The sequence below is a fragment of the Ciconia boyciana genome, chromosome 14, assembly GCF_034638445.1.
Source record: "Ciconia boyciana chromosome 14, ASM3463844v1, whole genome shotgun sequence".
In the NCBI taxonomy this organism is placed as follows: Eukaryota; Metazoa; Chordata; class Aves; order Ciconiiformes; family Ciconiidae; genus Ciconia; species Ciconia boyciana.
In genome coordinates this window covers 2162655-2184275 of record NC_132947.1, presented here as the reverse complement: position 1 = coordinate 2184275, position 21621 = coordinate 2162655, and the positions used below count along the sequence as shown (strand labels likewise).

The 21621-nt window shown below is 50.1% G+C and overlaps 1 protein-coding gene across 5 annotated transcripts; it reads right to left on the bottom strand.

Annotated features, from left to right (window-relative positions):
- Positions 1-899: 899 nt before the first annotated feature.
- TCEA2 (transcription elongation factor A2) lies at positions 900-18315 on the bottom strand. Of its 5 annotated transcripts, none has more exons than XM_072878873.1 (11): positions 18074-18315; positions 16784-16876; positions 16482-16690; positions 15255-15317; positions 14480-14585; positions 12925-13015; positions 6829-6962; positions 5282-5338; positions 4330-4484; positions 3844-3990; positions 900-1905 (listed from the first exon to the last, which is right to left on the bottom strand). In XM_072878873.1, the coding sequence occupies exons 4-11, from the start codon at positions 15306-15308 to the stop codon at positions 1804-1806; spliced, it is 846 nt and encodes a 281-aa protein (XP_072734974.1). In that variant the 5' UTR covers positions 15309-15317; positions 16482-16690; positions 16784-16876; positions 18074-18315; the 3' UTR covers positions 900-1803. The 5 variants fall into 5 exon arrangements, with proteins under 5 accessions (XP_072734974.1, XP_072734975.1, XP_072734976.1 ...); XM_072878874.1 differs by lacking the exon at positions 18074-18315 and adding an exon at positions 17161-18026; XM_072878875.1 differs by lacking the exon at positions 16482-16690.
- Between the last annotated feature and the right edge of the window lie 3306 nt (positions 18316-21621).

Genomic DNA, 21621 nt, shown 5'->3' with positions numbered 1-21621 from the left:
CAGGTCCCCCTCAGAGGGTTGTATTTACAGACCCAGCACCTGAGGCTTGCTTTGCTACTAGCTCCTTTCTGTACCTCGCCCCTTCCAAGCACCAGCTCCGAGCTCACTTCAAACCTCATCCATTTCTAGAGCTAAGTGCTAACAGCTCCCACTGATACCTGTAACCCCTACCTCCTCCAGGTCCAAGCCTCTGGAAATTTTCCTGTATTTGCAGCATCTCCCCTCCTCCCGAGCCTCTCCAGCAAGTCTCTCTGAAAATTCAGGCTGCCTTTCAGCCATCCAGCTAAGAGCAGAGCATGCCCAAGCAGGAAAGTGCCTGGGACTCCCTTTTAACACTCACTGGCCAGTGGATTCCCTCCACCTCCTGTATTGATGGCTTCTCCCTGTATCAAGATTAACCTCACTTGGGCCTAGCACACCTTCCCCCCGTCCTGTTCCCCCAAATCAACCATTTGCGTTGATTTTTGTGGCTGGTGTCACCCTCCTTTCAGTCCGTTACAACCCGGGCAGCACATTCTCTTCTTGCAGCAGCCTATGCTGTTGGCATTTAAAGGTCTGAGATGACAAAGTCTGCATCACTTTGCAAAATCAAATGAATGCTGTGAAGATGGAAAGCAGCATCTGATCTGTGCCCCGAAAGCTGTGTTCCATCAACAGGTCTCCTCAGTCGGAAGACCACCAGTACTGCCCACCCAGCCACCCCAGGACTCGGCCCAGTGTTTTAGGTTTCATGAGTTGACTAGGAACAAGCCTTCATGCGCTGAGGGTGTACCTACAAGCAGCTTCTCACTTTCTGGTGGTCCAGGCAGCGTTCAGTCCTCATTCATCTGGACACTGACCATCTGTCAAGCTCCCACACAGTTCCACGCCGCAACAGCAAAGTGCTGCGCACACACAGCTCAAATAAAAGTCAGAAACTGACAAAAATGTTTAATACTAGTTTTGAAGAAAAAGTGACCATACTTGCTTAGATGAGAAAATAACGACTAAGTGTGTTTAGTGAGCTCTCCTGCCAACCTGTCAGCCCACAGCTGTGGCTCTCCACTGAGGCCCAAGCGGAGAGGCAGGCCTCCCCGCAGCTGCTCTCTCAGCCCGTGACAATGCAAACTCACTTGGGACACAATACACAATTGCCGTGGGAGCTGGCGTATGGAGGTTGCGCTCTGATCTGCGTTTGGCTGCCGCTCTCGGGCCATGGCACATATCAGCAGAACTGCAAGAGAAGGGAGTTTAAACCCCGATTAGAAAACCTCACTGCCAAGGGGAGTTGTGGGTCATGCTCGTGCTGCCTAGAAGAAGATAGGGATCCAGGTGATGGTCTTGTTTCTGAAGCTGGCAAGAGCTCGGGGATTCTGCAGAGGCAGGGCTCAGCCCCTGGAGTAGGGGCCAAACAGAGCTCCCATTTGAATCTCTCGGCTGTGGCTCTTTGGCACTGGGTAGTGGTGCCATTTCTGCTCACCACTGACGGGGAGATTTCTGCTCCCCCCCGAGCTCTGTGCGCAGTATAAAAGAGCAGTTTTAAAATCCTGAATGTCATCACCACCATCTCTCAGGGGGCAGAGGGAGCATGGAAAGCACTGTGAAGCCGGTCATGGCAGAAGAGGGGATGTGAGGAGGGAGGCAGGGAATGCGAAAGTGAGACTTGACCCCAGCTGGTCTGCAGAGATGGGATGAACCCAGGAGCTCTTGCCTCTGTGCTGGGAGGAAAGATCACTTGCTAGAGCCAGTCAGCGTTTGGCAAGCACCTCTGAGGGCAGCAGCTAAGCGTCTGCAGCATCGCGGGTGCAGCTACCCTAACACCCCTCAGTGCCAGTAATATCCTTGGTGCGCTACCTTCCAGCGATTCCCACACTCGTTGCACACGACGAAGGTGGTCATGGGCTCATCGGAGCTGCGGGTCTGCACCTGGGGGAGGACACGAGAGAAATGAGAGCCAAGCATCACACGTGGCCCCGTGGGGGGGTCACGGGGAGCTCCCTGTCCCTCTGGCCACCAGGGATTCATGCTGGGGTCAAACTGTCAGAAGTCAATGAGACACCGAGGCTTGGGACAGCAAAAGGAGCTTCCCTGTAAGATGAGTCTGGTTACTGTTTTACGCACAGATATACACCTCTACACACACCTCATGACCCCTCTCTAGCCTGACACTACCAGTGACATGTTTTGGGGCAGCAGATTTCCCTCCTCACCCTGCCTGCTGCCCGTTCCTTGCAGGTGGCTCCGGAGGTGGACGTACCCACAGCCGGTCCCTCCCCGTACTGTCCCCTGGGAACAGATGCAGCCGGCAGTGAGATGACAAAACCCTCAGCCCATCAAGCACGTGCTCCACAGCGACACATAAAAAAGCACTCAAGCTATTCCCATTTACAGACCAGTCCTAAGTCCTGGCCTCACAGGAACATGCCCTGGGTTACCAGGTTCTGCACATTTCCAGTCTGGTTTGTATTTGAGCCATTAAGGAACTCTAATATTTAACCCAGATGCGACTGCTGCCTCTGACTGGCTCTTGCCAGAAACACATACTTTGCTAAAAATCAGATTTTCATGGCATTTGAATACCACAAGGCAGACCTACGCTGAAAATACTGGCACTCCCTGCGCAAGTCAGACAGCAGAACTATGTCGCGGGGTAATTACGGTGATCTACATGTGTAATTACCCAATATGCAAGAGTCACCGTATTTGTACGATGCAAACTAAGCATGTTTTGCACGCATGCTGGATAGCTAAATTCTGTAATTCTCACCCGACATTACTGGCATTCATAAATGCCAGTTCATCTACTTGGAACTTACAACATTCTCAGTCACCAAATAGTGATTTCACTGGAAAACTAATAAAAATACAGAAAACCTTCTGATATTTCTGTTTAGAAGACACTGTCCAGGCAGTCAGACTCCAGTCCACTACAGGTGGAGACAGAGTCCCACGTGCTGCTGAGGCGAGCGAGACAGCCCAGGCAGCGCTCCCAGCCGACTTACTGGGACGCACTCGCGGAGCGAGGCCTCTCGCCTGAGCCAGCCTGCGGGATGCAAGACTGCTGCTGAGCCAAAGGAAAATCCCTGGTCAGCTGCCTGGCTCTCATCTGCATTTGCATGTCACGTCCAAGCATACGAAGGAGTTTCACTCAGCACTTGCGCACCCACTCAGTAGCAATCGCGTGGTTGCTGGTGCGTTTTTGGGTATCTGCACATTCTAAAACACTGACTCACAGCAAAGGCACATTTATCTCCAGATGCCTGGCACGAACATGGGAACTAAAAAGCACTGGTAATGCACAAGGCTTCCAGCAGCTGTCCATTGAGGAGAAAAATCCCCTCTGCCTGCTCACATCACTGCTTTGTTATTCCTTATGTTTCACCTGTTTTGCGTTGCTTGATTTTAAATAAGTTAGGATTTGTCCAGCCGCAGCTTATCTACATTCTGAATTTGCACTTTTAATACCATGGACGTGCCTGCCTCGGTTTCTGCAGTCTCTCTCCTCTACACTACCCACTCCTTTCTTGTCGGAATCTCCACATTCCCAGCACCTGCTTTCAATGTGCAGCTCTCCCGAGCTGCGCAGCAAGCAGCACTGCTGTACTTTTGAAAGCTTCCTTGGTGCTGCGCAACCCCTGCTCTTGTACAAATGAGACAGAAAAAGTTACACAAACGCCAAGAAAACGTGTGCAAAAGCAGAACTTCAGAAAAGCCTCGAGTGTACAAAAAGGTTCTCTCCACCAGCGGCAAAATTTGTGCCATGCTGCAGGGCCTGTCACGGAGCAGTAAGAGCTCGTGACCGTGACGGATCATGTCCTGTGCAGAGATCAACAGCCTGGAGGCTGTAGGAGCAGGAAGACTAACCTGGGTGTAGGTGCAGTTCTTCTTCTTGCATTTCCCACAGGTGAAGAGATCAGTCTGCGTCCCTCCTGTCTTGGCCATCTGATGCTCCCGGATTGCTTCTTTCGTCATGGCTTTCCTGATCTCTTTCAGCTCATTACTGGCCATTTCCTTTCAAAAAAAGTAATAAAATCACATCTGTCCAGTTTTACCACCACACTTACTACAGTGGAAAGAGTCAACAGGACAGGGTGGCCTAACAGATGGGTATTAAGACAGAAAGCCTTTCATTCCTGCTTTCTAGTTCATACCTAGGTCCCCGTGATGATCTGAAGGCCCAACAGACTACTCTCCACATTGCAAACCCCATTGCTAGCTCGCTCCCCATGCACTCTGGCAGCAGCTGCTGAGAAATCTGCAACCCTGGCAGCAGACCAGCCCCTTGCTTCAAGCTAAACCACAGGACACGTCCCCCGTAAGAAGCAAACCCTGCTCCTCAGGCTTCCTCACCTCCGAGGTCATCACCGCGATCTGCTCAGGGGTAATCGCCCCACACAGCACGTTCTTTTTCAGCTCAGGATTTTTGGAGTCCTTCAGATTCGAGATGCGGCTCCTCACTCGGTTTTTGTATTTCATGTCGGTGTTCTTGACATCTTGGTATATGCGTACATGGCAGTCAAGGAGTCTGCAGTCAACCCAGAGGCCTCCAAGCACTTTCTACACCACTCGTGAATAGCAGGGAGTGTTACTCGCTGCCAGGACACAGACGAGGGTACTGGGACCCAACAACAGTGTCTGCTCTGGGACGTTAATGCTGGATTTGAGAGCAGGCTTATGCAATCCCAGAGTTCAGGGGCTTTCAGTTCTGGCTTTTTCACTGTGCCGGAAATAATCTTTATTTTCAGTGATGCTCAGGTTCTTCAACCTGCTCTTTCTCTCAGCGAGGTAGTCACAAAACCCTCCACTAAGAGAGGCCAGCTGCACCTCCTACCCCACAGCCTCCAAACCAAGCAAACTTCTGGCTTATCTCAAATCGACATGCAACTTGATCCTCATTGCTCCATCCTTCCCATTGCTTGTGTCTATATCGGCACACTCTCCTCAAAAGGGAGGCAGAGGGAAGTTGCATGTATTTGGAAGCAGAGCTGAGAGCAGGAAATAGCATTTTTATGGGAAGGACAAACTGGGGATTACAGTCCATTATGGTGCAAACAGGAAGGAAATACCCATGTCCATCACACCAGCAAGGGGTCTGCCCTGAGCTCCCAACACCACACCAGTGGTTCATTAGTGACCCAGGACTCAGCCAAGCAGAGCTGGAACCAGACCCAGAGCCCTGACAAGCAGAGTTGCAGCAGAACATTTATGCAAAGAAAGCCTGTCCCATTTTTCCTCTGAGCACATTAATTTCATGGCCTGGAGGCACACAGGCCCTTGAGGAAGCCCCGTACAATAAGGATATATTCTTCAATCTGGGCTGCTATGTGCTCACAGTCAGCGCCAATGGCAATATAGTCATCTGTAAGACAAGAGGAACATGAAGTCAATGACTTCCAACCAAGCAAGGGGTCCCCAGGCTCAGTATTTCTGAGATTCAAATCTAGATAACTTCCTATTTTGATTTACATGCTCTTTCCATCAAATGGCATCTTGGCCTTTGCTCTAACCATCCTTCGATCCTTTTGAAAAGGGCAGTGATGAAAATAGACCAATCTAATCAGTCTATGCCCTCTGCCTCTCTAGGAGATGGACTGCACTAGACAAAGCTAACAAGAACCTGGCCCCCAAAAGATACAGTTTTCCAATATATTCTTGGTATAGTTGAAATCAAACATATACAAGCAGGAATTGAGTCCCATCAGATATCGGTGTCAATGAGAAGTAGCTCTACTCAGACCAACAATCTGGCAGGGCCTGAAAGCATGCAGCATCAGAGTCAAGCCTTCATTTCTCTTCTCAGCTCAGGACTCCGTCTGCTCCTCCCCTCTTCTTTCACACACTACTTCTTGCCAATTAAACAGCATCATATAGAGTCCAATGACTGCTGTGAGTTTGGACACTGGGTATGGTAACCAACGCCATAAAGCAGGAACAGGGATGAGCTTAGCAAAAGACTCAAGGGGACTATTTCCCAGACTTCATATGGAAAGGTTTTTTTTCTAAGAGTTATACAAAGTATTTAATGCAGCATATATATAAACACATGCATGTGCACAGGAAGGCTAGAAATAAAGACTTTGTGAACTTCTCCATCTGCCATCTACATTCCTTGGCTCCAAATTAATAAAACTCTGCAGTGCTTAGACCGCAATTTTCCAAAGGAATCTGCAATTTGGACACAAGCATGTGTTCAGCTGGAGGTGTTTAAAAGCTGACTTTCAGAGATGCTGAGCACCTGCAGTTGCCTCTCATTTTAGATGGCACAGCCTGAGCGCAAGAGAGACCTATTCCACTCCAGATCCACAGAGGACCACGATATTTAAGGGGCTCCAGTTTGCACAGGCAGGGGAGTCCAAGCGGAGATGGTGACTGGCATAAGCACCGTTACTGACAAATTCCATGTATTGAGTTACAGCTTCATTTTGTGCCCCAAGGGTAAGCAGACATCACAGCTTCACTTCACAGCAATCAGACAAGACTGAGACCTAGAAAGGGAAGCAAATACCTGCACACCTGAAGACAAAACTTCTGGCCAGACCACGCCGAGCTGCAGAGCAGAAGACCCCGTGTTCTTAACAGCCATTGCCTGACACATTGCCATGCCTCTGGTTCAAGCCAGGTTTATAGACACTTTATAGCAAGGGTCTATAAATGCTGCAATGCCAGCCAGTCTGACAAAGGGGTGACCAGTGGCTAGACCGAGCCGATAGCAATAATCCTTTGACAAGGCTGCTCCAGAAGAGCATATCTAAGAGGAGCTGGTGCTGACCTACATGCAGAGGTCTCTGTCAGAACGCACCAGGACCTGTGAAGCACTTTAGGCAATGCAGTGTTTCCCCCAGCACTTACCATCAGCCTGTAGAGCTGTTGTCAGCATTTCTCTGCATTTGTTGCGGACAGCATCGCAGGTGACGGGCGCCGGAGGGAAGGTGGTGATTTTGGGGGTGGTCGGAGTCTTCGGAGGCTCCTGCCTTTTGTTGGAGCTAAAAGAGAAACTTCACCTGTCAGAATGTCTCAGTTCGGGTCACTAAGAGCAGAGAAGGGATCAGCAGGTATGTGGCCAAGCATCCTGTTAATCATAACACAAAACCAGTCAGAGGAAAACAGTGCAAAGACACATGCCCTGAATCAGCATACAGCCCAATACAGCAACCACCACCATCAACCCAGATACAAGCTCTCCTGTGGACTCCGCTGGCTGTAAATGGAGGGTTTAATCCATGAAGCAGGCCTGCCAACCAACTTCTGTTATTGAACACACACCACAACTGCTGCACCACTGGGTATCAATCAAGTGAAAATATTACGAAGCCATTGGACACCATCAGTAACTCAAATATACTCAGGACTTCCTGAGACCATCAGCACTCTCTTGGTCTGGTAGCGTAGTGCACAGATGCATGGTACTTTATTCCCCTCTCACTTTGCAGGGCACAAAGTCCATAACTGCTCTCAGCAGAAAGGGAGCAGAAGGCACCAGTAAGCTTAATCTCAGCAGGTGCTGGAGATGGTTCCTCATCTTACATCCTTTACTACCAAGATGTCAGCAGCAGGAAAGAGAACAGCTAAACAAAAAAGCGCTCTAGCTCTCTGTAGCCAACAAGGAGTGCAGCACGCTGCCTTCTGGGGCAGAAATCAGAGAAGCCTACACTAGCCCCTCCAGAAGAAGGAGCTGCCGTGCGAAGGAAAAGAAAGAAAATGGCTCCTTCAGTTCCCATATTAAAAAAAAAAAACGAGTGTAACACAAGAGGATCTTCCTTTTTCCTGTAATCTGGACAAGACTCTTTGATTACTCACCTCACAGAAGAGCACCCCTACACAACCACACATGGCTTGTACAGGTGCCAGGCTAGCACAGGACTAATAAATACTGCTTCACTCACAAAAATAACCTCATTTCCACCTACAAGCCATCATGGGCACAGGCAAAGGAATGCAAAACCCTGCCTGCTGTGGCTGCCTCAGCCAGGTCATCTGCCAGGGGAGCTGGCTGGAGAGACTGAAGGCACAGAATCACTGCACAGGCTGGGCTTGCACACACCGCTGCGAGGTTTGCACGCCGGAGAAGTAACTTCACTGAGCAGTTCAGCTGGGTGTACACCCATGGTGTTGAGATGTCTTGCCCGTAAAGCCTAACATCTGTGTCTAAAGTTAGTTAGCCCTGCAAATACTGCCGGTAAAAGATTTGGGCTATTACAATTGCCAGATGATTTTACAGGGCTTTCCCCCCACCCTTAAATCTAGGCAGCAGAACAGCAATTTTTTCAGCAGAGATTGCTCTGACTTTGGTGTTTGGGCCATAAAATGCACTGTATTTATGGCCAATGCCTGGTAACATTAATGCAGTAAGAGACAAAGGGAAAAAAAAAAAAACGAGAAACCCTGATATTTCACCCATGCCATACTGGCAACATCTCCTTTAAGATCCAAGTGGCTTGACAATTGCTGTTAAGCTGGGTCACTACTGCCAGTTCTTTGCCATCAAAAATAAATCTGTTCTGAACAGGCACTTCACTACACTGTCCTGGAAGGGATTAGTCAGCCCACAGCAAAACAGTGCTAAGCTGGAAACCTGTCTGGAAACCAGACAACTTCAGGGACTTATCCTGGGAGACCCTGTTGCTGCTAAGATCAAATCCAGTCTGGTTCTGCAGTGCCTCAAAGCCCGTAGATCATCATTAGGGCTACTGGATTTCTGCTGTTCAAAACCTCGCCAGACCCTTTTAAGAAGCATCCACCAGTGCACCTTCAGCAAGTTTTTCAGCTCAAACCACAGTGGAAAATTAATTTCTTGCTCAGATGAAATAGATGCACTCTACAAGGGAGATTATGTTGTGAGCTTACCGTGTTTCTCTTTGATCAGTAGCTGAATAAAAACACTTTTTACCAGCTAGTTTTACCGGTCAGCACTGCAGGAGGCTATTAAGGAATAGATTTGTGTCCAAACAGCTCAAAACATTCAATAAGGATTTACACTGCACATTACAAAAAGAAGAAACAACTTAGCTTGCAAATAGTCAGTTAGATGATGATCTTCTCCCATCTGGGATGTACAAATCGCCATCAGGTACTTTTGTGCTTAAGCAGCTATGGACAGATCACAGGCAGCACACGTGGGGGTGTACACAGCAGAGCATACACAACTCAGGAATAACTCATCTAAAAATCACAGCTGATCATGTTGCATAAAACAGTTTGAAAGAATGAGACTTGACAAAGGCAAAAAGCCTAGAAAACATACCTACAATAAAAGGAAAGACTGAAGGAATTGGAGTGGTTTGCAGCAGGGAAGATTTAGAGGAGACAAGTCCTGAAATACTGGAAAGCTTGTTACAAAGGAAGTTGGTAGGAAAAATCCTCCATACTTGCTAAAGACAGAAGCATGAAGACATGGTCTTAGCGAGACAGGTTTTGACTGAGAGCAAGTTTCAAATTGTAAAGGTGAGTTATGAATTAGAAGATACTGCCAAGGGCAGCTGTGGAAATCTCTTACCCTGAGGTTTTTTTAGGGCTGTCAAAGAATTGCTTAGAGAAAGGCCTGTCAGGGACAGCTTGGGCAGAGGTTGTGCTATCCTGGGAAGGGGTGGCAGGAGAAGCTTTCCCGAGAGCTCTTCTAGCTTTAACTTTTGTCTCATTTTGCAAGCAACAGTGACACTAAGGTCTCCCAAAGCAAAACGCTGCATGTGAACTCTCAACACTGACCTTCACCACATTCAATACTTAAAGCCAGGTCTTTAAACTAATATTTGCACAGGTAATACTTGATTTTCAGGAAGGTTCTATCTGCAAATGTTATTGACTTCAATATTTAGATGTTTATTCCCTGGAGGTAGAAAAAAGCTAGACAAGATGCATGGTTATCCCACTTCTGTTAGCTGATGAGTAGAGACATTCACCTACATACACATACATGCCCTGAGATGACAACTGATCACTCACAAATTAGATGAAACAGACTTCTCAGCCATTCCAAACACTGTACAGAAAGTTATTTATTAAGCTTTAGAAGTTAGTTTATAATTAGAATAGTTGGGAAATAGAGCCCAAACACACCTAGAAGACTTATTTCAGGAAATCCTTGTGGTTCACCCTGTTCCTGTTAAACAGGAGAAAGAGCTTGTAAATCTATCCAGCCAACAGAAGTTTATACATAAAAAGTCTATGCTGGAACAAAATGGTGGCAAAGCAACAGCCAGGGACTGCAAGCAGAACTCAGGGCTGCACTGGAAGAAAATCCCATGGAAGAGCTGAATTCAGGCCACAGATCCAAAACCTCCTAATAAAGGCAGTGTAGAGAATCCTGGAAAAGAAAAAGCTCATGCTGCCAGAGACAGAGAAACATTAGACATAGCCCATTAAAATGTACTATACTAATGGTCTAAAATACTACAGCACAACAGAATATGCTTTGGATTACAGTAATGCAGCATATAACTTCACAGGTGCCAGCTCCACACTGGCTGGCTCAGAGCCTTCAGGTCTCGCAGTGCTAGCTCTCCAGTCACTACAGAGGGATTTCTACATCTGTGTTCCAGAAAGCAAGACAAGTTTCAGGCCAAGAGCTATTCAAGTATTTCTCCCTGACAGAAGAGGAAGGCCTAGCCAAAACCTATCAGACTAAGTGGCTGAAATATCTGAATACAAGCTGATCTCTTTGGTGTCGATAGCAGCCTCATCTGAACCAGCTATCACACACTGAGCAACTAGTCAGACTCCCTTCATCACAGCCTGGGCTTCAACGAACAAAGACTCTTCACTGCTAATAAATTTTGTTTTTGTCAAGGCAGATTAGTAGTTTATTTTGCAGCACTGGAGAAGAAGCATTCCTGCCTGTAAAGAGAGCCTGGCTCAACAGACTGACACCAGAAGCTAGCCACTTCTGCTGGTCTATGCTCCGCTAATCCATTTGCTTCTGTTTATCTTCCACAACCAAGGGGATGCTTTGCCATTCAGAAGATGGAGGCTGAATACACACATAAAGCATCAAGGAAAAAAACCTGCAGTACCTGCAGCACATCCTCAAGGCACAGGGGAGGGTTAGCAGCACAAGCCAGAAAGCTGCACTGCACATACCCCATGATAACTGTCTGACAAAGCAAGGAGACAGTGGGGTTTGGCCTCTCTACCTACAGCCAGGATCCTATCCCGAGTGAAATTACTACAAGCCTCAGCCTTCAAAGCAGATGTCCTAGCAGGCCCAGCTAGTTTTGTTCATGAAGTGTCTACTGCTACGGTGCCCAGGGAATGTCTCACACTTCCTTCCCTCCAGGCTCTGCATTCCCCAAAGTCAATTTTCCAAAGGTTAAATCAGAAGCTTCCCTTTTTCTCTGAACTGCAATACTACTTCCTGGCTTGAGCAGTACCAGCCAAGTCAGTAAAACTTGCCTTCTACTCTCCCCATCAGGAACAGCCAACAAGTACTTCCACGCAGGCTCCTGCCCTTACCCTCGAGGGAAATCTGCCTCTCTTTACCAGTAAGGGCATGCACAAAGGCTCTTACCTGTGACTGACTCAGTTCCCACCCTCATCAGCCCTACAACAGATCCTTCCTGTGTCCACACCCTGGGGAAGGCAGTACCAGTCTGCACTTCAGAGTATAAGGATCATGAGGAGAAGGTATTTGAATCACAAGGCTGGTGATACTGCTCAGACCAACTCTCTCAGCTTACAAAGCAACGCCTTCCACACTATCGCTGGCTGCTCTTTGGCCTCCAACTCTCATCTCCTCTCAATGGGACAGAAGGAAACAGCAGCTGGGAGCTCCATCCTGCTGCTTTTACCCCCGTACCACTGTCACACACCGGACTGCCACTGGATGCGTCATACACGCAGATCTAGACAGCCCTAGCTCCCATGTTGCACCACATCACTACAAGACTCAATTCTGGCTGTGAAGTCTCCCCAGTACTTTCATTGCAATACTTAGCAAATCCTTTTTCACATTTTATGGAAACGAGATAACCAAAGATGCAAGTCAATTAAAGTTATTGTCATCAGCAGCATCAGTAGCCTTCTCCATCAGCAGCTCTGTGTAGAGCTGCAAAGACTCACATCAAAGTGATAAGCCTTGAGGGATCTGAGCAAAAAAGGAAAAGCAAAGGGTAACATGACAAAAAAAGTGACCAGAGACAGGCTGCAAACATGGAAGAGCCTGCAAACCAGCAGGACTATAGCCTTAATACTCTAAATCTTCTGGCAAACTTGGGAAATTGGCTAAATCACTTAAGGGTCAAACCTATGAAGCACACATCCTCCTGGGATCTGAGGCCAAGAGAAGTCTTTTGCCTCTGGAACAAAGCTTTAAATCGCATTTTCTCCCTCCCCTTTCATCACTGCCTCCACTCAAAGGCTTGGCAAGTGCGGTCGCAGACAGTCGAAATGGGACGTAACATCAGAGGTATGGCAAGGAGCAAGCATGAAGCAGACCTGCCAGATGGGTGGGCATCAGTCTAGAGTGAAAAGAGGACTTCTGCTGCGACTTGTCGAGAAGAGGACAAAGAAATGAAAGTTTTACTGTAGTGATGTAAGAATCAATCCCATCCATCACTTGAAATTGCAAAGGCCAAAAATAATCTTCATTCTAAGGAGTTCAAAGTTAGAAATAAGCAAAAATATATAAAAATGCAACACAAAAGAACAGAGAAATGTTTTACTGATAGAAAAATCACCACATAACCAAGAGTAGAAAAACATGAAATAAGACGTGAATAAAATCAAAAAACTCACTAAAGCCACTGTATTTTGTAGATGTTTATTTCTGTGTTACAGTTTATTAAAAACACCACACAGATCATCTCTGAAGTCTAGACTCCTGGTGTTTCTGACCAGGAATTTGACTATGCAAAATTCCCAACTCAGACACTTAAAAATAAAAATTAATGTAAAGTGCCATAAGAAAATTCACATTCTGTAATAGTACCATCTTTGGTTAAAGGGAAACATTACCTTTGGTCTCTCGAGTTACCAGTCTCCTTCGAGGAAGATGTTGGCAAGGGCAGGCTTTTCTTTTTCTCCTCACTTTTTTCCTCAGAAGCATCTATACTCAAAAGAAGAGAAATGGATGCTAAAGGGTTCAGAACTGGTCTTTACGCTACAACCCCACATACAATAATCAATGTCTTAACGCTACGCAGAGCTGACCTAAGGCAAGTTATTATTCTCCAAAAAGAATCAGGAGAAAGAATGGCTTGTGTGCTTTCCAACAGACCTTTTACTTGCCTCTAAGTAGAAACTAATTCAAACAAAAGCTTTCCCCACCAAAAAGCTTTGCTAGAGAGCAAACACCTTCCCTGCCTAGGAGACAAGCTTCCTCACAAGACATGCCTCATGACAAAAGTTTTTGAGGCACCCTGGCTGCTGAGTACAGATTAGATCAAGTTCTCTAAAGACTAAAAGCAGCATTTCCAGCCAACACCACCTGAAGGGCCAGTATGGGCTAGTCCTTCTGGGAATACAACTTCTAGTGTTTCCCAAGTGCTGCTGAAAGCAAATAGCACAACCCTGGAGAGGACTTTCATTACACTGCAGAACAAGTTTGACCCAGAGGTAAACTGTCTCAGCCCAGCCAATACACATCAGCCCTAACGTGGAAGTGACAGTCCCAGCCAGGACAGGAAAACAGTGCTTCTGACGCTCATTTAGCCTATCAAGAAATGGGGAGCCCTGGGGTGCAGACTAGAGCCAGCTGCACATTTCACTTCACTTCAAACACTACATCGCTCTTGTTCTTTTTACACACAGCTGCCCAAAAGATCTGTTTAAAAAATAAGGAGTGTTTGAATTTCACACTGGGGTACTTTGCTACTAGCATAGAGTGGGAGAGACACGGTCTCGCTAGCAGGACACAGGTAGAGCTGCCCTTCCAGTCTCAGCCCTGCAATTGCCTCATTCTTTTATCACAAAGATAACCACTAAAACCATATTTGTAATCCCTCCATCTCTAATTTTGACATTAGTCTGTGCTATATCAGCATTAAGATTTCTCAGACAGAATTACAAGCTTCTGCTTATCAGCATCCATCGTCATGAATGCCTGGAGGAAACAGTCCATGTGAATTTGTTCACAAGGTGTTAAACTAAGGTCCTTCTACAACTCATCACTCAAAATGCATTCCAGCATTTCTCTTCCCAAGTTGTTGCACAAGGTTGACAGCACACGCTGTATTAATGCCACATAGCACACAAGTGGGGCGGAGGGTTCAGAGTGCAGATATTGTTTCTACAAATAATGCTGCTAATTATTATCTGGACAGGTACACATTAAGAATAATCCTGAAGCTTTCAATGTTCTTTCAAGGATGAGCTAGCTAAACAGGAGCTAAATCTAGAGGAATGCATGGTAGGAGACAAAACTTGAAAGACAGAGGGTGCAATTGTAAAGGCTGATTTGCTAGAATATTCTATTCAGATCAATAGATAAGCTCTCCTGAGAAACCCAGCCTCCCGCTGAAGCCAGCTCCTTCACAAGTTGAATCTGACAGGAACATGCTGATTTTCTTACCTAGAAGTTTTTTCCAAGATTTGATGAGGGATTTGGCAAGCGATATCACTTCTTCATCTGTGCTCTGCTTTCTCAGTGCATTTACTGACATCCCAATGCGGGTGGACTGCAAGTGAACGTTCAAATGAATCATTCAAGAACAGATTCGTTATTCGTTAGTAACTGAAATCAGAAATAAGCACGGCGAAGTCAAAGTAATGACCAAGAGATGAAGTATCCAAGGACTTGCAGAATGATTATCTCCTTACAACTTTGGAAGAGCGAGATGACACTCTCCAGCTTACTCAAACCGATCAGAAGCTAGACATCCAATCACCCAAATACCTTCTCTACACACCTACAAGTGACATGCAAGCTTAGAGTGAAAAAATCCAAGATGCATATCTTAATCTCTGAATTGTAATTCTGTTCACACCTCCCCAGTGTCCTGAATATCACCATTATAAAGACTTAAATAACTTCTCCCATGACTGCCCTTTGTGTTTGCTACTATAATCTGGTCTTTCCTCTTTTTGAAGCCCAAGAAAGGATTTGAGCAGTTGCCCACATTTGCCTCATCAGCTGTGCACAAGTTTCAGGCAGCACATGGTGACCCGGAGCTATTTATTTGCCAGTCCAAAACCCAGGTTCAGTACTAGATTTTCTGGATTTAATGTTTATTTTGATGCTTTGAGTGAGGTAAGAAGCGAGAGGAAATCTATTAAGTTTATTTAGACAACATTTTGAACTCATCTAGATGCAGACTTCAGCTTTTTACTCTAGCTGTGCAACTCACCTGCAGTAAATCCAAAGTCATAGGCATACTTTTCAGTTCTTTCAGTAAATCCATTGCACCATCCTGGCGAGGAAAAGAGAAACAGAATGAGTGCCTCAGCTTTTAGTAAAGAAATGCAACAACTTGGGAATAAATTCAGAAAGTTGAATTCAAAGGGAAAAACACCAAGACTTCCCTAAAACATCAGCAAGATTACTGCTGGGATTGCTGTTCCAGACAAATAGTAGATCCTACAATCTGAAGGCACCTGAGATACTGGAATGGGCAAAACAGAAGAGCACTGGAGCGCTACAGGTCTTTGCTGGTGGATGGTACAACTGCAGCATTAGCTTATTACCCTTACCTGGCAAGCTTAACATTTTTAACACCTTAAAAATACACTCTGAGTCACAACTGTCCCCTCAGCACACCACTTGGCCTGCAGGAGTAATCCTACTATCAAACTCACTATTTTGGGGGCCCTGATTAGTGATATTAGCTCACAAGAACAATTTAGCATAGTTGCAAGAACTTCAGTCACCCACCTAAAGCTCAGAATCACTGTCCAGAGCCAGAGCTAAAACTATCCCCTTTCTACAGCATGAAACTTAATGTAGCTGTTTCCTAGTTTTCATATTAATACCCCACCCAGCTCAGGACAAGAGCTGATACCAGGAGCAAAGCGATCAAGCAGTGAAGCTGAAGAGCTGGTCACTTGAAACTCGTTATATGAGGTTTCTTTACATCAGCTCTGCATCCCAGAACCCAGATCCAAAAAAAAAATCTGACTAGGCAATCTGTAGATACCCAAAATTGGTAGTCACTCAGAGAAATGGCAGGGACAGAAGCACTAGTCTCCCTTCAGCAGCACTCAGCAGATCACAGCCTGGAGTATGCCTGTCTCCATTCAGCTGGCTCTTTCGTCCCATCCCCCTTCTATCAAACAAGGCCTTCTAGTGTTCACATTTAACAGCTCATTTAAAACACCAACCACTCCAAGCCCATTTGCAGCACAAGACCTACAGAGCCTACGATTGTAGAGAAAGCGAAGCAGCCTGCACTGACAGACCCTGTCCTCGGATCGTCCTCCCTATGCAGAAGGGCCGTTTCCGATTCATCGCAGGAAGCAATCCAGCTGCCAGTGCCACCCTACAGAACAGATGCTGAGAAAGCCAAATCAAAGCAGAGTCAAAGCTTTCAGCGTGCACACAAGCAACTCACACCAGCACAAACCACGCATTACCGTACCCAGAACGAGCGACTTCCCACTCAGGCAGTTTCACACCTTTCCGTTCCTCCAACAGCCAAACGGACTCCATTAAATCCAGCCCTTAACATACAAAATGACCGGGTGATTCCTGTCTCCGTTATCAGAAATGGAGCCACTTGGCACAATGGCAGTAAATGGGGATCCATGCAAAAACTAGAGCAACAAACATGTACTCCAGGCAACCATCCTGCAGGAAGAGTTCGCAAATTAGGCAATATACAATAAACGCGCTACAGTTCAGTACCATATAAAATGCCAACCAAGAGGAAACATTGCATACCGCTCATTTAAGAAGCTGCCTCTTTCTCAATGAAGCTTGGAAGCAAATTCTGCAAAGTTGCTCCTTTCCTATTTCAACAATGGCGTTGAAAACCTGCCATCAACGGGAACAGACATCACAGGCTGTGGTTTAGCCCAAACACACTTTCCTGGGTTGTTACAACAGCTACACAAGTGCCAGCACTCACCCCTATCTGCGGCTGGCAGAACCGGTCCAGCATCCAAAAGTTCACGTGACAACCGCACCCAGCACCCCATCACCCAAATACCACATTCCCCTAACCCCTTCCCCTCCTCACCCATCACCTCCCACTCCCCACAGCCCTCCCCAGCCCCAAGAGCCCTCTCCCCCACCCCAAACACAGATGTACAGCCTACCTCCATCACAAACCCTCGTCACCCAGCTTGCTGCCTTGACACTCGTGTGATGCTGTTTGTACTCGTACGAGCTCCAGCTGACATATCCCATTAGGCAGGGAAATACTTGCTGCTGTCCCCCCAGTCACACCAGTTACAACACACCCTGCGAGACCCCCCCGTGTGCACACAGCAGCAAGGCCAGCCCTCCACGCTCCGAAGGCCACATGAGAGTGAGCAGAAGTGGTGAGCATGGGACGGGGATGCAGGAGGCAAATACAGAAGCGCTGGGGTTTTCCCTGAGGACACAACAGAGCTGGAGGCCAGTGCTGGGGGGATGCACAAGGATCCCTCCCTCCCCAAGGGCTCCCAACGGGATGGGGAGAAGGGCTGAGGGTGCTCCCTGGGAAGGAGCACAGGGGGAGCCCCAGGGTGCTGAGCTGCGGGGCAGGGGTTGCATGAGGTTTGGGTTGGATGAGGCTTGGGGTGGGGGACACAGCGTGGGGAGGAGGGCTTCCCACAGCACCACAGGGGGGAACATGGAGCTCCCCCCCGCCCATTAACGGGCAGTGGGATGGAACAGGGTGGACCCCTCCCCACCGCAACGGACGGGGAACGGAGAGAGACACCACCCCACGGCAACAGGGTCTGGGAGAGGGAACCCCACCGTGATGGGGGACGGGGAGGGCTTCTGCACCACCGTGATAACGACGGGGGGGCTGCATAGAGAGGGAGGCTCCCAAAATGGGGGCCGGGGAAGGGGGAGGCCCTCTCACAACGGGCACGGAGGGAGAAGGGGGGGTCCTACAGCACGGCAGCGAGGACGGGAGCCCCGCAGAGAGGGAGACCCCGACTGCCAGACCAGAAACCGGGGAAGGGGGAGGCTCCCTCACCCCAACTGGGCTGCGGGTGCCCGGCCGCCGCCACCACTCACCGCGCTCTTCTTGGCCACCATCTTGTCCAGCCGCCTGGCGATGCGCACGATCTCCTCCTCCCCGCCCATCGCGCCGCTCCCCGCGGCTGCCGGTCCCGGGGGGCTGGCGGCGGCTGCCCGGTGCCCACCACAGCCCCCGGTACCGCAGTCCGGGCGGGCGGCGCGCGGGGCACGACGGGACTCGTAGTCCTCCAGGCGCCCGCCCGCCTCTTCCCGGCGCGCTGCCGAACGGCGGGACTACAGCTCCCAGCGTGCCCCGCGCCCGCCCTGCCCCGCCGCGGGGCGCTGTGGGAGATGTAGTCCTCCCCCTCAGGAGCCGCAGGCCGCCGCCCTGACGGCCCGGAGCGCGGCAACGCCCCGGCAACGGAGCGCGGAGGATGAGCCCCGCAGTCGCTCGCTTCAGGTGCCGTTTCAGGGTCTCCCCGAGCCAGAAAAGACTACACGCATGTCCCAATCTGTTGTTGTGGGGCACCGGCGGCTGAGCCAGGCCGCCTCCCCCTCAGCCGGTCACAGAATCGCCCAGGTAGAAGCTGCCCCATCCCTCAGGGATCCCCCTCGAGGGCTCACTGAGCTGGGCTGCAGGTGGCTCCCCGTCAGTAAAGCCTGAGCACTGCTGCACTCCATCCACAGCCCAGCCTGGGTGGGAGCAGGGAGTGGGGAGCCCTGCCCTTTATAACCTGCCCAGCCCCTACCACAGATGGGCCCTGCTTCGCCCCCTCCACCAGCCCCAGGTGAGCCGATCCCAATGGAGCCGCCGCAGCCCAGGCAGCAGCACTGCCTGCAAGACGACCCGAGTCAGCAGCCCTGTGGTGCTGGGGGCCAGGGAAGCAGCTCCAGCAGCGATCGAGCACCGCAAGGAGCATCGCCCATGGCTGCAATCCTGCGGCGGGTCGCTCTCAGCGCCGCGGTTAGTCCTGCTGCCTGGCTAAACCGAGATGTGGGGCCATGCATCTGCTCCAGTGTGGCCTTAGGGACATGAGACTAGTTAAAAGAAGGGTGGAGAGGGGACAGCTGGTTTGGGGGTGCCCAGGCTGGAGCGTGGAGCCCCCCTGTAGGTGGCACTCGTACACTGTGCGAGGGCGGCGCGTCCCCCAGGAGCTGTGCAATGTCTGCTCCTGGGACTCGCTGCTGAATATTGTTGCTCTCTCTCTCCAGCTGGTTCCTGGCAGGGGGAGAACTTCGATGCCTCCTGCACAGCCGGCTTCACAGCCCACGCCAAGCGAGGATGTTTCAGAGAGGGCCCTGACTGTGCTGGTAAAGAGCGGCCATGTCCTGCCCCAGCGGGGCCACAGATCAAGTGAAAGCATGGAGATGTGCTCTGTGCGGCCTCAGGCTGCAGAATGAGGTGTTGGGAACCAGGGCTCCCTGCGCTCAGCTCCAACCCTGCTCTGTCCTGTGGCAAAGGAGTCACTGAGGGCAGAGTTTAGCTTTACCAGCACACAAAGGTGGGGAGTATTGAACAGATCAGTGCTCTCCTGGGTGGCTGTCCCCCAAACTGCCTGTTAGGTACCTAAAGCTGCCAGCTTGCTGTTCTTTATGGCAGCTCGTACGGAGTTGGACAGAACTCTGGGATCCCCTCAAGCAAGAGCTGCTCCCCAGATGTGCGAGATACGTTTCAATTCATCCCCAAACCAGCAGAGGTGGCCCCAGACCAAACCTGAGCTCCAGACCCTCTTCTCTTTGGCATGACACATGGAGCTACCTTGAAAATTCTTGGCTTGGCCCCATGTTTGCGAATGCGAATTCCCTCCAACCCGCCGTCTGGAGCCTCTGCAGCATCTGGAAAGCCTTCATCCCTTGGCAGGGTCTGGCTGTGAAGCGAGGGGGTGCCATTTTGGAGAGGCCCACCTCTGCGAGGGAGGAGGAACCAAGTCCCAACAAGGGGACCTTCTGGAGGTCCTTGGAAGCGGGCAGCTGCCTGTCCCGTGTGTGGGGTCGGGTCACGCCGGTCCTTGGCGTCAGAGGCGCGCTCAAGCGGCACTGCTGCCACTGTGAATGTGGTTTGTATCACTGCAACGCGAAGATGGTTCCTGACCACAAGTATGGCCGGGGACGTGTCTCAGATTCCAGAGCGCACAGTCACCGATGCCGAGCGCCGTCACCCCGTCGCTCCCTGCCTCTGAGCGAGAAACCCGTCACCCTGCCAATGCCGGCCTCCCGCCGCGGCGGACCGTTCTCGCCCAGGCCCCACGACTGCCTGGTTGGCAGCGGGTCCCCCAGGAACATAATGGCATGAAATCCTCACGCCTGCAGCCCCGTCTGCTGCCTGCTGGCTGGGAGAGGAAAATGGCCCCTGCCCCTGCACGCCTGCGGGCACAGGCCAGCCGTGCAGCCTAACCCTGCCAGCCTACGGCTCTGCTCTTCCCAAGGGTTAACAGGACAGGCGTTTGCAGAGCGGGGAGGGTTTCTGGCTGACCTTGGCTGGGAAGCAGCAGTGGTGTTGCTCAGCCCAGCCCCCCGAGCGTAGAGCCGGTGGCCGGAGCGCTCCCCAAGCCTGGGTGGAGGTAGATCCAGAGGAAACTCCACCTCCGCAGGAGCCAACCTGCTATTGCAGGAATTCCCAGAGAAATTCCCGCTTGGGCTGATCTGTCAACGGATCCATGAACTTTCTTTTACCTCTTGTGAAAGCAGCTACTTGAATGTGCTAAAAACAGAGCAGGGGCGAGTCTGTTGCTGGAGCTGGGCTCGGGGGAGAGGTTGGGAGGGGGCTTTAGCTGGCCCCTGCACACCGAGAAGCACCGTGAAAGTCTCCGTACATGGTGCCTTGCTGGCAGCTCCCCTCGGCAGGCAGGCCTGGTGGAGCCAGAAGAGTTTGACGCAAAATAAAAACCCACAAAATCTCACCTAGTTTTCCTACCAGGCTACAGTGTTTCCCAAGTGACTCCCAGCTGATTTGGACCCACTGGATGGGCTGGATCAAGTCGGATGAGCTTTCCTTGCTTCCAGTATCCCCAGCAGATTCAAGTCACCATCATTCATTTGGAGATTGGCCACCAAACCCCACCCTTTCTCTTGCTCCCAACCAGTGGAGGCTCAATCTGGTCGGCTTTTGGAGAAGGCAGAGACGAGAGGCCCCCCTGGGCCCAGCCTTGCCCACCTACCCAGCATGAGACCCCTGGGGAAGCTCTGTCCTGAGACACCCCCTAACTTCAGGACCTCAGCCTTGGGGTCACGGCTCGTAGGGACAGGAAGGTTGGCTGTCCCTGGGCGACACGCTGGGCTCTGAGCTGGTAGCGAGGCACCTCCATCCAGGGAACGACGGACAGCAAGGAGCTGCTAGACCCCCAGCCCTCATCCAGCACCGCGAACGCCAGCCAGGAGATGGGAGCAGCTGCCGTAGGCTTTGCCAGAGCAGCGCTGATTTTGGGGAGGGGTTTTGACACATGTTCCCCTCCTTTTCACCCTCGTGAGCCTGCCTTGGCGGCAGCACAAGGCTCCTGGCTCTGCTGGGTGGTTTGCTTTTGGCTCTCGGCTGTCTCCACCCGGCACGGCAGCCACCGCAGCAGGGCTCCTGCTGCCTGCACACATCGCTGGTGAGGATGCCTGCA